The sequence below is a fragment of the Zootoca vivipara genome, chromosome 12 (assembly GCF_963506605.1).
Source record: "Zootoca vivipara chromosome 12, rZooViv1.1, whole genome shotgun sequence".
In the NCBI taxonomy this organism is placed as follows: Eukaryota; Metazoa; Chordata; class Lepidosauria; order Squamata; family Lacertidae; genus Zootoca; species Zootoca vivipara.
In genome coordinates, this window is record NC_083287.1 from 34,419,921 (window position 1) to 34,435,570 (window position 15,650).

Here is a 15,650-nt window from a genome sequence, read left to right on the forward strand (position 1 = left end):
TACATACGCCGTGCTTCTTTTAAAGAAGCAGTGCGCGGAAAGGAAAGGAAAAGCACTTCCAGACGGAATATTGTCAACGAACCCCGTGAATTTCGTTGGGTTTTTGAACAGGTTTTCCCACACCCGCCGCCCACAGCAACTCTTCAAAGAAGAGCGCGTCCAGGTGTCCACAGGATATATAAAAAGGTAAAGGTAAAGGGACCCCTGACCATTAGGTCCAGTCGTGACCGACTCTGGGGTTGCGCGCTCATCTTGCATTATTGGCCGAGGGAGCCGGCGTACAGCTTCCAGGTCATGTGGCCAGCATGACAAAGCCGCTTCTGGCAAACCAGAGCAGCACATGGAAACGTCGTTTACCTTCCCGCTATAGCGGTTCCTATTTATCTACTTGCATTTTGATGTGCTTTCGAACTGCTAGGTTGGCAGGAGCTGGGACCGAGCAACAGGAGCTCACCCCGTCACAGGGATTCGAACCGCCGACCTTCTGATCAGCAAGCCCTAGGCTCAGTGGTTTAGCCCACAGCGCCACCTGGGTCCCTTACAGGATATATACACACTGTAAAAATTGCAATCGTGTTTGCTGATGCTGCAGCCAGAGGCACAAAAACCCAGAATCTTCAGGATTTCTTAAAACTTCTAATTATAGATCACATCTGAGTCCATGGGACTCACCATGGTTTGGGGAGGGTCCCCTCTGGAAACTCAGAGGATCCATGCTATTCAAACTTTTACACCCTGGAAACCCGCCCCGCCCCCCAATGCATGGTTTTCCCAATGCAGTCTATAGGCACTGGTGTGATCTGATATGTGATTCTTTTCCCTTAACAATCCTTCCAGGTGACTCCCTTCAGAACTTTTCTTATAGATGTCTTATATGTAGATTTTCTGATTCTAGGTATTAGAGTCTTTTGGAAATGACATGATTTAGACGAATACAAACATTAGCAAAAATGTAAGAAGACTGCAATATAATGCAACAATAATTATTATCACACCCGTACTACCGATTGCAAAAGGTATGGAGGTATTCCCATGAACAGTGTATATAAATTACAGAGAAATTAGTCAGGGCATCTCAGAAATTTACTTCCGGTGTTGTATTAGTAAGAATATTAGTAGGGCCCTCTACAACATTTCTAATACCAATTATATAAGTTATACAACCAAAGCTAAAATTAAGCCTCAGCTGAAAGTGGTGTATGTGTATGTGTGAGAGAGAAATCTTGTTTGCCTCAGACTGCACAATTTTAGCTATTGTTCTGGAGCCTTGCAAAACAAGGGAAATGTTCACCCATTCAAATGAAAGTATGAAGCACTGGCCTTTCTCCAAGCTGTCTTTGTGACATCATCATTTAGCCAAGTCTGATTGCCTGCATGATAATGTGACATGGTCACACCAGGAAAAGGTAGATTCAAATTAATTTCCAGTCTTAATTTTGTACTACGGTGAGAAGGCATTTGCCACATATGAATAAAATGTCTTGATAGCTCATCTGTTTCTTGGAAGTGTGGGCCACAAACAAACGCGTAGTTGACAAACTTTGTGGCAATTCCGACTGGTGAGTTTTGCATCTTGCCTGTTTCAGATGACCCTGTGAGGTAGGTTAGGCTAAGACAGGCATCCCCAATCTTCGGCCTCCAGATGTTCTTCCCCAACCACTGGTCCTGTTAGCTAGGGATCATGGGAGTTGTAGGCCAAAACATCTGGAGGGCCGCAGTTTGGGGATGCCTGGGCTAAGAGATGGTGAGTGGCCCAAGGTCACACAGTGAGATTCATGGCTGGGTGGGGAATTGCACTCTGGTGGTCACCCAGGTCATAGTGCAATACTCTTAACCATCATGCCACACTGGAAGATTCATACAAACTCAAAAGAGTTCATTTCCACTGAAACCCTACTGCTTAAATAACATTTTGTTTCTGTACAGCCTGCAGTGTTTTGAATTGTTCAGGAAGTGAAGCTTACCTGACATTGTCATATATAATCATTGTGTCAATGTGGAAACCTCATGGTTTGTTAGGTCACTGCCACCCCCAAACATGGCTTGACTTAGGGTGTAGCTAGGCAGGGTGGCAGGAGATCCACAATTGGCTCTCATATGTTGTATTAAGTTTATTCTGGTTTTTTGTTTTCTCTTTTTCTACAATATGGACCCATTGGTCTGCTGTACAGTGTTATATTTCTGCCAGTCAGTCAAACATAGGAAGCTGACTTGTACTACACTAAATAAAAAAAGAATTCCTTCCAGTAGCACCCTAGAGACTAAGTTTGTCATTGGTATGAGCTTTCATGTGCATGCACACTTCTTCAGATACCACAGTGTAAACTACACTAGTTTAGAATTGTGTGACAGGATTTTGAACAACAGCCCTACCTGGAGACACCAGAGACCTCCTGCATGTAAAATAGTTGCTCTACCAAATGAGCTGTGGAGGTTCTTCTCAGTTATTTATCAAACTGTGTAATGAGTGTTTAGTCAAATGTGGGATAAAGTAAACACACCAAGTCAGAAAATCAGTCTGGAAATCTCCAGTTTCTACACTCCCACCAACTTCCTTCATTTTAGACGTGACTTGTCAATTAGTTCCAGCAACCCCACTCCAAATCTGGAAGCTTGTGTTTCTTGGACTAGATCTTCTCATGGTCTTCCAACTGCAAAAGGTGTCTCCCATATCTGTATTTCCAGTACTGGAAGTTTATTCCATTTGCTTCTGGTGTGGCCTTGCCTCGCCTCTTTTTTGTCCTTATGACAGACGTGACTTTAATAGGATTGTAGCACTGACACCCCCTATATCCAAATTGATTCTGGTTTGTACTTCCTTTGAAAAAGGATCTACGGGGAGTGGGGGAGGGCTTTCAACAGGGGGTGTTTCAGGTCTGTGTGCATTTCCAGCATCCATCTGTTAGCAAAATGCCTAGGTGTTTAAAGTTCACTGGTGGTCCAGCAGACCTGATGCAGTATTTTTGTTGTTGTTGTTGTTGAATCAACCTCAGTATATCACATCACAGTCAGCCCTCAACTAGCCTCCATCTACCAGCCAACTTTTCAACCAGTCAGGGAGTGGCTGGACCTACGATTGGTCTCCCTGCTTTCCACCCCACCATCCCCAATAAGCACCAGCAACCACTGCAGGGATGGTTCAGTTAGTTCCAGCTCCCTGGTATATCAAGCAAAGGTACATGTGGTTTAAGTAAAGCACGCACAAGAACAGCAACCTCTCACAGTCAGACTGTAGGGCATGTTGCAGCTTGAATGTCCAGTAGATGGCAGTGTTGCCTACAACAGCCACAAGTACAGTACGGTACTGTACAGTACTTCGGAAATCCTTTGTCCAGGGGTCAGCAACCTTTCTCAGCCGTGGGTCTACTGTCCCTCAGACCATTTGGTGGGCCGGACTATTTTTTTTGCGGGGGGCGGGGGGGGGAATGAAAGAATTCCCCTGCCCCACAAATAACCCAGAGATGCATTTTAAATAAAAGGACACATTCTACTCATGTAAAAACACGCTAATTCCCGGACCGTCCGCAGGTCGGATTGAGAAGGCAATTGGGCCACATCTGGCCCACGGGCCTTAGGTTGCCTACCCCTGCCTTTGTCCTTACCAGTGTTTCAGCAGAATATTATACTATGCTTACTTAGTCTAAAGGATGTTGTTGTTTTATTTCAAACCATCCTCTACATTTGACTTCTTTGCCTACTTAAAAACAAAAACAAAAATGTGTGTATTGGCAGTTTCTGAATGTCTAAGTTCTGTCTGTTGGTCATGGCTGCAACAGTGGACATCATTTATCACACTATAAATAAATCAGGATGTTTTGCCCAGTGAGTTGGATGAGTAATTGTGACTCCATTAGAATATAATACCTGCTTGCGATAGCCAGAAAGAGCAGAACTGATATTGTAGAATGCTGAACTTGCAATCTAAATTGGTGACTTTTAAATTCTGAGCATTCAAGAGAACAAGAGAAACAAAATAGAAATGAAAATATATATATTCAAAAGCAAGGTGTAGAGTCAGATTTATGTTGCTTTTGTAACTGGGTTGCAATATTGATGTACAGTGTTTCTCAACCTTTTTTGGGCCAAGGCACACTTGTTCCATGAAAAAAATCACGAGGCACACCACCATTAAAAAGGTTAAAAAATTTAACTCTGTGCCGCCCTATATTGACTATATAATTATGACTGTAAGAAACACTTGCCAATTGCTGTGTTGGTTGCAATCTCCTGTAATAAGGCTTCACAAGCCGCTGATTTCTCTGCCAGCACAATCCTTTGCTCAGCAGGTTTCAGGTTGAGCTCATCCAGCCAGCTTCTTTAAGTTTGTCTAAAACCACCCTCCCGTGGTGGTGGCTGTTGAGAGCTGCGCTCGCTCCGCGTCGTGACCCGGCCGGCTTCCTTTCCGGCGGGCCAGGGTTGTGTATTGGCGGCCGCCAGGCACGTGACAATGCAAATCACCCTTCTCGTCGCCGCACGTCGCGGCACACCAGCCAGCGTCTCAACAGCGGTTGAGAAACGCTGGACTAGGAAACACCTACCTGCTGAGTTCCATCTCCTGCTATCAGTACTCCTGTTGTGACATCACACTCCCAATAGCCTCATTTTGGGGGGAGGGCCAAGTCTTTAACCATATTTAAGGGAGCCTTTAAACATTCAGAAAAAACTTGAGTCACAAATGACCCTAGTAGTGTGACTAGTTGCTGTTGCACAGCCTTGCTGCAACCTCACTGCTAATGAACTGCTCTTCTAGGCAGTAGCAATGGTATATTTACCAGTTTTCTTTGCAAGTGCTGATGTTCACTGCAGCCCTTAAGGCGATGGCATCATGGCCCTGGGCCAATGAGGATTTTTGCCCAGTCTGGGAATGTAACTGCTCATGCAGATTATCAATACTGCTATTATTACATTAGGTAATAGCTAAATTAAAGATTTGAAATAGAAGTGGCTCATATGAAAGACTCAGTGAATTTTATTTTAAATGAAAGAATCAATTGTTGTTTTTAAGAAAGGAAAATATTAAACTGCCCTGAAAGCCCAGTATTATTTAATGGTTTATTTGTCTGCTTTCAAGTGGCAGTGAAGCTCCTCATATTGCACATGGCGAGACAAAATGGACAGTTCAATAGCAGGTGGGTAAGTGTTTCTCAGATTAGAAGTACAATTCACTGCAGTAATTTAGGTAGATATCATTAAGTAGGCCAGAATAAACATATTAGAAAGGAGAAATATATTTTAGGGTTCTTCCCCCTTTTACAATCCATAAAAGGCAAGTCCATTCACTTGAAGACCTGTTACATTGGAAAATTCTCAGCTTCTTACAAAACAGTGAACTGCAATTTTCTGTCCTGTGCAGAGGGCAAAAATTATTAATTTTGAAACGTTTAATGGTTTTGTAACAATGAAACAACATCCAATTACTGAGTAAAGCAATTCCCATGGCTATCGTGTTGTACTGGCAACTGCAGTTTCCAGACCCTTTTCAAGGAAAAAGACCAATCAGGCATCAAGTGGGCTCATTATCATGAATAGAGAGTAGCTCCCTGAATGGCTCTATTGAATTTGTTGTGCAAGTCACATCCAGTTTCTTTCCAAACTTGTAAACTAAACTTGGAGAGGAAAGAAAGTGTGTTGAGACAATTGAATCCTTTGTTCAGTAGATGTAAGAACACGTTCAGTTAAAGAGATTCCTGAACTGTAGAATAGTGTTCACTGTGGCCAAAGAAATAAGCAGGGTGTTTTAGCAGTTTAGTTCAGAACCAAGGTTGGAATGATGGGAACAGCTCGCTGCAATTTGTTGCATATTTTTATTGCTATTTTGTTTCTGAAGGGCTTACATAAACTTGAACCTCTTGCAATTTATCTGGAATTAGGTCAGTCGTTCCTTTGGTTTTTTGTTTGTTTGTTTGTTTGTTCCTCTGGCAGAGGACCAAGGCAACCATTTCCATTTTATCCCAAACAGTTACAGCTCACGAAAAAACCAGAGAGGTTTCAAGAACTGGCTAGTCCACTGAAGTAGTTCAGCATGTCCCACTTCCTACATGGCGAGAAGTTCCAAGGCAGTGGCTGGGGTAACCCAGCCAGATGGGCGGGATATAAATAATAAATTCTTCTTCTTCTTCTCCTTCTCCTTCTCCTCCTCCTCCTCCTCCTCCTTCAATGATTTACCCCACCCAGAACACTCAAAGAGTGTTCCAGTTCCCTCCCACCGCTACCTGTTCAGAATCAATAGTTAGCAACCTCCTCAGCAAAATAAATGTATGTCCAAAAACTTAAGATTCTAAAGCTGCAGCGAAATGAGATAGCATAAAGGCATTTGGCCTTAATTGATCCTTGTTCTAATTAGACATTGTTCAGTCATGTACATGAGGCCAATGGAGGCCTGTCTGGGTATGACTCCACATGCTTCCCCCAAAACTCAAAGATATCCTCCTAAATCTCAAGATGTAACAGAGGTCAGGCGACGTGATGAAATCTGCACAAGCAGAGGTGATCACTTCACATTTTAAGGACTGTGTCATAATCTGCAAATACGTTTTGATTGCAATCAGTATTTTTTAATTAATTTTTGCCTGTTCATTGGAATATTTTGTTCTTTTAAAGAAGAGTTTCGGATAACTAATAGGTAAATTGATTTTCAGGGAAGGAAATTGCATGCAACCAGAAGCAAGTTATCATATTTGAGAAGTTTGTGTGTGGTTTCGTGTTTCTTTGCAATGGGTGTGTAGGTGTAAATACACGATTTCAAAACCTTATGCCATGTGGCAATGGCGTAGTTTCTAAATTAGAGGCATGGTTTCAATCTTATCTGAAACAGTCCATCAGTGCAAGACAGCTCCTACCACAGCCAGCACTGGCAGGGCTGATGGGAGTTGCACTAAGCAACATCTGGAGAGACACGGGTTCCCAATCCCTGGTGTCACTAGTCGGAACAGAAGTGGTACCAGTATTTCCTGTAAGTAAAACTATCCAGATGTATTATAATAGCCTAACATTGTTGAATTATTGTTTTTCTACCGCATGAGTGCAAACTTTTATATTGGCATGGGCAATGAGAAGATTGATGTGAATATTTAAGTGGCCCAAACCATGAATATTACCAGTTTAAAGAGGATCCAAACAAGCCATGTCCTAAGGGGGAAAATGTTTTTATTGCAAATAATGATGTTCACATCAGTCTGAAAATGAGTAGTGCCCTTGCCTTTGAACTAATTGTCCAAAGAAAATCTACAGTCCATATTTCTGTATCATCTCATTTGCTTTAGAAATGTAAGCCTTCATGGCATCTTCTTTTGACATACCTGTAAAGGAAAAATCAGCTTTATTACTATGCCTTATTTGTTATTTTCACACGACATTATTTTGAATCAGAATAATGAAGAGCTGAAATAAATCCATCACCTTTCTTAAGGTTCCATGCTTCCCATTTTGCTTTGCCTTTCAAATCCAACATCCCAGGACACTCTGCCAAAAAGACAACAACTAAGTATCAATACAAACCACGCAAAGTATCTTTAAAAATTAATATATAAACGTGTAGGTATGTACAAAGTTACCAATATTAATATTTCCCACAGTTGACTGCTTGTAGAGTCCATACAGTTCTTTTAGTTCATCATCAGTTGGTTTGGCCTTTAATTTTTTTACTTTTTCTGCCACAGTGTTGAAGTCGGCCTGAAGAGAGGCAAAAAACAACAACAAAAAACCCATAAGAATTTCACTTAAAACAGCCATTTATTGCTTCCAGTGAGTTTGATGCTTCAGGGAGGAGTCTCTCTGAACCCCACCTGGTCATGCCAGAGATTGAACTTGGGACCTTTTGAAACACAAGACAAATGCTCTACCAGCGAGTTATAGTAAGAAGCGTCCCATGCAACCAGCAGTTGCATGCAGTCAAGTTGTAGCATCGCTTGAGTCTCACTCTCTTTCTCTGCGTAAACTGCAATGCAGATTCTGAAGACACTGGGCATCTTTCCAACTCTGTTCAGTATCAGCTCTCTCAGCTAGTTGGGTTGTTTTTTGTTTGCCTTAGTATTTTTCTATACTTGGGTATAAGGTTTCATTTGAATGTCACATTATACTTCCAGGCTAGAATATGCTCGTCTGCAATAGGACCAATATATAAGATCACTTACTTCTTTCTCAGTCCTATGCAGGTTGGTTCAAAAGTCCCAATGGACCTGCTCCCAGGAAAGCAGGTATAAAATGGCAGCCTTAATGCAGGTTTTATTTCTCTATAACACTTTAATCATCAGCAAGGGGCTAATTTGGCTCATTGATTTTAAAGCGTGTTTATAGACTGGAATTACCTACCCAAGTTTATTTTCGAGTAAAAAGCATGGGATTTCATTTTTTTTCATATCAGTATCACAGTGTTCCACCACAAAGCAGGTTTATGCTAATTTTATCCTAAGATTTCTGTCAGACGGGCTAGCTAGCAGTTTGCCAAAAGGCCTCACTGTGGGCTCCATGGCTGCCATCTGTTCAATATTCTCTCAGTTCCACTGGTTTTCGAGTACACTGATGTCAGAACTACATTATGTGTGAAACGCAGATACTGTTGTCAAGGATTCAAGTTCTGCTCCCGTTTCTCCATAATGGGCATGCTCAGTTAGCCTGCATTGTCATATAACCACACTAGAGATGGAACCACATATTGCACGCAATCAACAATCCAAGTTCTTCTGTCTTTGAGCTGAAAAAAGGCAGCTACCCCAAGTTCAATATTATTATTTTTGAAAAAGGTTTCCTTCCCATGGGTGGGGGGAGAGAATGGTTTTTGGCTGAAAACAGCTGCTTCCACCCTAATCCTTTCAAGACCAAGTGTGTGGGCTTTGATATTTGCACTAATGACAGCTCCCAAGAGCAGGAAGCTCTGAATAAGTGAATCCAGTAACTCAAGGAATAGAGCGAGTGTAATTTTTTGTGAATTAGCTCCTAGAACAGACAACGATGTTTTTTAAAAGAGAAACGTATGGGACTGGAAAGGCTATTTTCCAGTTCTTTTTGTCAGTCTCCAAGAATCACAGAATTCTTGTTTCAAGAATTCCAAATGAAGAACTTGACGAGTTTTAAATATTCATTTATATAGCACATTGGCCACTTTTTCCACACAAAACCCCCTTAAAAATAAAGATGCTAGTCTAGAGTCCATATGGTTTAGCAATCTCCTTTCCCCTTTAGAGCAGAGCTAATTTTACAAAAAGCAAGACATGCCCAGCATCTTTTTATTCTGATACTTCAGGGTAACCTTGAGTCAGTGTCAATAATTCTCTCATCTGCCTTTGCTATAATTTTAAGTCACAAGAGATGCCTTACAGCAGGCATTCCCAAACTGCGGCCTTCCAGATGTTTTGGCCTACAACTTCCATGATCCCTAGCTAACAGGACCAGTGATCAGGGGTGATGGGAATTTTAGTCCAAAACATCTGGAGGGCCGAAGTTTGGCGATGCCTGCCTTACAGTGATGCAGGAAAGGAGATACTGCTCTATACACACAGTAGTACAGCTCTTGTATTGACCCTTTTTTTCTTCACCAACATGCATGCATTAGCTATGCCCTGATGGTTACATTGCTAAGTTATTTTATTTGATTAGCACTGTGATATCTCCAGGCAGACCTGCAGTTATATGCATGAGCAGTAGGATGCATATTTTGCACGAAGCTCATGACACAATAGTCCTGCCAGAACGGCATGCCAGCCTTTGGCAATTCAATCGGGCTCTTTCCTTGCAAATGCTCAAATGTCTGTTAAGAGAAATGAAGGTCAGATTGAGCATCGTGACTATTTTAACAAAGGTGTCATAAGGAACCTGTCTCTCCTATCAGAAAGTAATATACTGCAAAGAAACAAATAATTCAGTATGAAGCTTTCCAAATAGGCAGACAGCCAGCACTAAAATCCAGACTCTTAACCAACTCATCCTTGGCTCAGAAAAAATGCGGTGATCAGCTCTTAAATTCCCATAACCTCTCTTTCCCCCCCCCCCCAACATTCATTAGATGAAACAACTACAGTATAAACATCACTGAAATTAAACAATGAGCTACTGTGTTCCATTACAGAGCAATTATAACAGGGCACCCATTCTTTAGCTACTGTTTCCACTATGTGTAACCATGGTATCCATTCATTCATGCTATCTTGTTTTAGAACCACTGATACAAATACCGTTACAAATTCAGAGTTGGTTTCCCACCCTTCTGTTGATTAATTCTCACTATTCCACCCCCCCCCCCCAAGATTCTATTCTTTCTTCCCACATGCTTCTATTAGAATAGCAGATTTAACTACACCTAGTCATAAAACGCGGGTGGTGCTGTGGTGTAAACCACTGAGCCTTGGGCTTGCCGATCAGAAGGTTGGCGGTTCGAATCCCCACGACGGGGTGAGCTCCCGTTGCTCGGTCCCAGCTCCTGCCAACCTAGCAGTTCGAAAGCACATCAAAGTGCAAGTAGATAAATAGGTACCGCTCTGGTAGGAAGGTAAATGACGTTTCCGTGCGCTGCTCTGGTTTCACCAGAAGCGGCTTAGTCATGCTGGCCTCATGACCTGGAAAAACTGTCTGTGGACAAACGTCGGCACCCTCGGCCAGTAAAGCGAGATGAGCGCCGCAACCCCAGAGTTGTTCGCAACTGGATTTAACTGCCAGGGGTCCTTTACCTTTTAGCCATAAAAAACTTGCCATGAAATTATGGCAAACTATTCAGTTCCAGAGAATATGAATAGCCAATAGGATTATTACCAACTTGATCACCAGGAGTTGTTATTCAAGCAATAGCAAGGATCCAAAGAAACACACTTATACCCAAGTGCTTAACTTGGTCCAGTAGTAGTAGTAGTTGTTGTTGTTTTACTTTGAGCAGCAATTGCCTGCCCGCCCCCAGCATGCACACCATACATTTAAAAGACATTTCCCCTCCCTAAAGAATCCTTGGAACTGTAGGTTTTTAAAGAGTGTTTCATGTTGTAGGCCTGTGGGGGGTAAATTGGTTCCAGTGATTCTTCCAGGGCCCAGGGAATGCACTTTAAACCTAGTGATTTATATACACAGTCTAAATCAGTGGCCTTAACAGTAACACTGGTGTTACAGGAGGAGATGGCAAGTGTGGTGGGAAGATTAAAGGACAATCAAAGAACCTTTTTAAAATTTCAGTGTAGAATAGTTTAAGACGATATAGTATCAAAATGTTTTTTTTTCTCATTTGCAGAATATGGGTATATTTTCAAAATCAAGCACTGCTAGGAGTTGTTTCTTTTTGTTTTGCAATGTATTTCTTTTCCAGTTTCTTTTCAATTTTTAATTATTATTCTGAAAGTGTGGCCTAGAGAAAAAAAAGTTTTAGAACCACTGGCCTAAATCAATGCTTTTAAAAGTACCCTTTAGCTGCAATGCTATATATACTTAGGAGTAAGACCCATTGATTACTGGGACTGCACTATTCATAGGACTGCACTGTCAACTCAAAAGGGGTCTTCCAGGGGCATAGCATGGGGGGTGCTAGTGTGCAATGTAACCCTGATGTGCTTTTTTAAAGGATACCAACCAGGGTGGTAATGGCTTTGTAGAAAAAAAGGAATCCCAGTAAATGCCCCCTCTAGTTAAGAACATAAAATCTCATACTTCTTAGTTGGGGGTGCTTTGAAATTATCTGGTAAACTGTAACTATACTGTATTCAGGATTGTTTGCGTAAAGTCACTTATGCACGTGCTCTGAAAAGGAGAAAGAAGATCTGAATTGTTACTGGGGCACTGAAACATAAAAAAAACTTCACAAATATGTAATCTCATTAGTTATCACTAAATATTCTGTAATCACCTTGTGAGCTCTTTTGCAAACAGTGTATTACAGCTAACCCAGAAGGCATAGCTTGATTGCACAATACTGTATAGAATTGCCTAAATAAATGTATAAAATAGGTCACGACCGACTGTCTCTATCCTGCAGCATCCTTTCTGTAATGCCAAAACTGAGAATAAAGCCCCTACATGGCCATGCACTGTTATACCTCGGGTTGTGTCCAAACTGCCAGGCAGCTGCGAAGGAAATATACTCAGGGAAGTAGAGGAATAGAAAGTAAAAAAAAGTTATTTATTACAAATTTGCAAATTTGATGAACCCCGCCAGATGTCTTTAAGGTAAACATCCTAATGGGCTCATTCTTACAGCTCTCAGTAGAAAGGATTTCAGGCAAAAGCTAAATGCTCATTTCTCGAAATCTATATACCTGGGGCTTCTACCTTTACCCGAGACTTCAAGCATTCAGCTGGGCTAATTCTATCAGCAATAGAGTTTCAATAGATGTCCAATAAAAAGAGTTTGAAAGACTCTTTAAACTGAAACGGCAAAAGCCATTTAAAGACTTTTAAAAAGACATTTTACAGACTTGGCACACAGCTACAGCCACTTTCTATAGAACCAAGGACATTACATCAACCTTCCAGGTGTTTCACCAACTCAGTAATGGTCAGTTTGTTCCTATGACCAAATGTTCTGTAACATGCATATTTTAGCCAGGTGGCCTTAAGTATAAACATCCTGCAGTGAACTCAGCGTCTTCTTTAGTGGGTCAGAGGGGAGAGGCAGACTTTTAGGATTTTAGTAAGACAAAATGCAAAATGGTTTTAAATCTACCTGGGGACCTGTTACCTACGTACATCAGCACTTTGATGGAAAGACCTTTATGGGGGGAACCCCATTAACCACAAAGGTGGCATACCAGCATTAAAGAAACAACAAAATCTTAACATCTATTTACTATTGCAATTGATGTGGAAAAGCTATTGTATTCTAACTGGATGCTAATCACTTCTGAATACAGTTGTGTTTTTAATTCTAAATTGCTCCGTTGCCTTATTACATTTCTACATCCAGATGGCATTATAAGTAACAAGCTAGCAGCCATTCATTTAAACTGGAGCGGATGGCTGTGGCTTGCATATGTGCAGAGAGTCACAAAGACTGCATGTTACACAACAATCATCTGTAGTCCTCAAATCCTCCCTTGCGAAAGATTCAGCCAAAATCCAGGCAGTTAAGCAGAGCTGCCAAGTGCAGAGTTACGGTAGTAGCGATATTTTGAGTACTTCTGGGTGAGGGATTATGATGCTGCTGTCTCTGCCTTCAGGAGCTGCATCACTCTCGCTCTTCCTAGCCCTTCTCTGCATGACGCTAATGCTGGCCCAGCAGAATAAGTAGGAAAGAGCTGAGGTCTGCATATCAGAAAGAGAAGAGACTGCGGCTTCCAAGAGTGTTGCAGTCCTCAAACTTTGCTGGTCCCCAGCCATAAATGCTCCAATGGAGGAAGCCATAAGTGTTTGAGCTGTCACACTTAACTCGGAGTGGAGACTAGCTAGCAACATGAACAAAAAATGAACACGCAGCACCTGAAGGCAAGCTGTCTTCAAAGTGTCCCAAGTCCTGAAAGACAAGACTCTCCACTGCGCCCCTACAATTTTTTAAAGCTGAAACCCCAAACCAGTCCATCAGGCAGGTAGGTCCCTGCCCTGCCCCCAAGCAATCCCACAAACCTTGTGCGACTGTGCACGGAAACTTGCCCAAATTTATGGTTTCAACACTAAATGGATTGCAACTCACATTTGTGTGGTTGGGTGGGGGTGGAGGGACTCGTTTAATCACATTATGCTTCATGAATCAGTACTAGAGGGATGAGATGCAAATGCACGGCTATAACTGTCCAGCATTTAAAGTTCTAAAGTCCTCAATTCTGCACCTACGTACTTCGACATGAAGTGCAATGTTATGGTAACTTATGGGGGGGGGGTCCAGTTGATCTCCGCAGGGCTGACCCCTGAGCCAAACAGTTGGGGGGGGGAATTCCCTTCCAACCAAAAGGTGTAGGAAATAAACAGGGAAACCTAAGTCACACTCCCCTCTGAACTTTTTTTTTTAAAAAAGAGTGTATTACACAGCAATTCTATACATGCCTGTTCAAAAATAAGTTCTATTGAGTTCAATGAGGCTTAATCCTTCCAGGTATAGGATTGCAGGGTGCAGGCATAGGATTTGCCTAAGAATAGCTTCGCTGGATTGGATCGAACCGTACCGAACCCAGCAGCCTATCCTGCACAGCACAGGAGGCGACTCACCGGATACTGGACCAGCAGCCCTCCGCCGCTATTCTTCCCCAAGGACCTGTTTATGCAGTTAGACGTATAGGAGGATTGCGCGTTTAGGCGACAGTCATGCACCGATTTACATGGGAGTATGTCCCATTAAACTTTGTGGGACTTACTCCGGAGTAGGCGTGCGCTGGATTGCCTGGCTGGGCAAGGAGGCACCGACGAGCAAAGGGGCTTCCAGATCGGAGCCTGAAATCGCCTCCTCCGCGAAGCAGCTGCGCCCACCCCACTCTCGCGGCTCAGTCCAGGTCCCTTGGCTAGGAGCCAGGCGAGCCTACCTTCTCCAGAAGCTGCGCTAACGTCGCTGCTTCAGGCCCCGCTCCTTCCCCTTACCTCCAGAGTCATGGTGCACAGCCTGCGACGGCAGCCGCTCCGGCGCTCTCAGCAAAGCCCCGCCCCCGTCCGGAATGAAGCCGCGGCTCCCTCTCGCAGCCCTTATTTATAATGCCATCGGCCCAAGCGTCCCCATTGGACAAGGAGGCACTGTGACGTCGCACCAGAGGCGCGAGCTCCCGAAAAGTAAGCCAAGTAGGTGATGCTACTACTGCTGCTGCGCTGCTGCTGCCGCCGCATTGTAAACCAGACCAGCAGCGGCGAGGCAGCGCGCTTTCGTGATTGGCGGCTGGACTGAGTCGCTAGGGGGCAGTGGTGAGCAACGCGCGAGAGCGCCGAACGCTGTTAGCTGCAGACCCGCTCGCAATGGGCTGATCTTCAAGTCCGACCTGCAACAAAATGTTGCAGTGTACAGTTGCTTCTGACGATGGGAATTGGAGGACTGGTTCTGACGATGGGAGGTGGAGGACTGCTCGCCCTCCGGATGTTGTTGGACTGCAGCTCTCCTCAGTAGCATGCCTGCGGAATACTCTCCCTGCAGAAAGCCACTGGGTCACACTTTTTATAGCCTCAAGGTGGTTGCTTAAGATTATTATTTTTTTAATTTTCCCGTGTTATTATTGTTATTGTCTTCCAATTAGGTGGACTTATTTTTCAGCTGCCTTTTGTTTATTGCTGATTTATTGTTCCACCATCTGCCATATTGTACGTTTTAGTCTTTCATTCGTTTTATTGCATATGTTTATAAGCCTTGTAAACTGTGTTGCATATCTGTTGGTTTAAAAACCAGGATATAAATAAAAACACTATCAGGGCTGCTAAGAGTTGTTGTTGTTTAGTCGTTTAGTCGTGTCCGACTCTTCGTGACCCCATGGCCCATAGCACGCCAGGCATTCCTGTCTTCCACTGCCTCCCGCAGATTGGTCAAACTCATGTTCGTAGCTTGTTGTCCTTGTCCATGGAGTTTTCTTGGCAGGGATACTGGAGTGGCTTGCCAGTTCCTTCTGCAGGTGGATTACATTTAGTCAAAACTCTCCACTATGACCTGTCCATCTTGGGTGGCCCTGCACGGCATAGCTCATAGCTTCTCTGAGTTATTCAAGCCCCTTCGCCACGACAAGGCATTTCCCTCACAGAGCTGCAATTCCCAGAGTTCCCTGGTAATAAAAAGGATT

The 15,650-nt window shown here is 43.1% G+C and overlaps 1 protein-coding gene across 1 annotated transcript; it reads right to left on the reverse strand.

Moving 5' to 3' along the window:
- Nucleotides 1–6,166: 6,166 nt before the first annotated feature.
- Nucleotides 6,167–14,634, reverse strand: ACBD7 (acyl-CoA binding domain containing 7). Its single transcript, XM_035129575.2, has 4 exons — nt 14,476–14,634; nt 7,554–7,671; nt 7,399–7,461; nt 6,167–7,298 (listed from the first exon to the last, which is right to left on the reverse strand). The coding sequence occupies exons 1-4, from the start codon at nt 14,485–14,487 to the stop codon at nt 7,225–7,227; spliced, it is 267 nt and encodes an 88-aa protein (XP_034985466.1). The 5' UTR covers nt 14,488–14,634; the 3' UTR covers nt 6,167–7,224.
- Nucleotides 14,635–15,650: the final 1,016 nt, after the last annotated feature.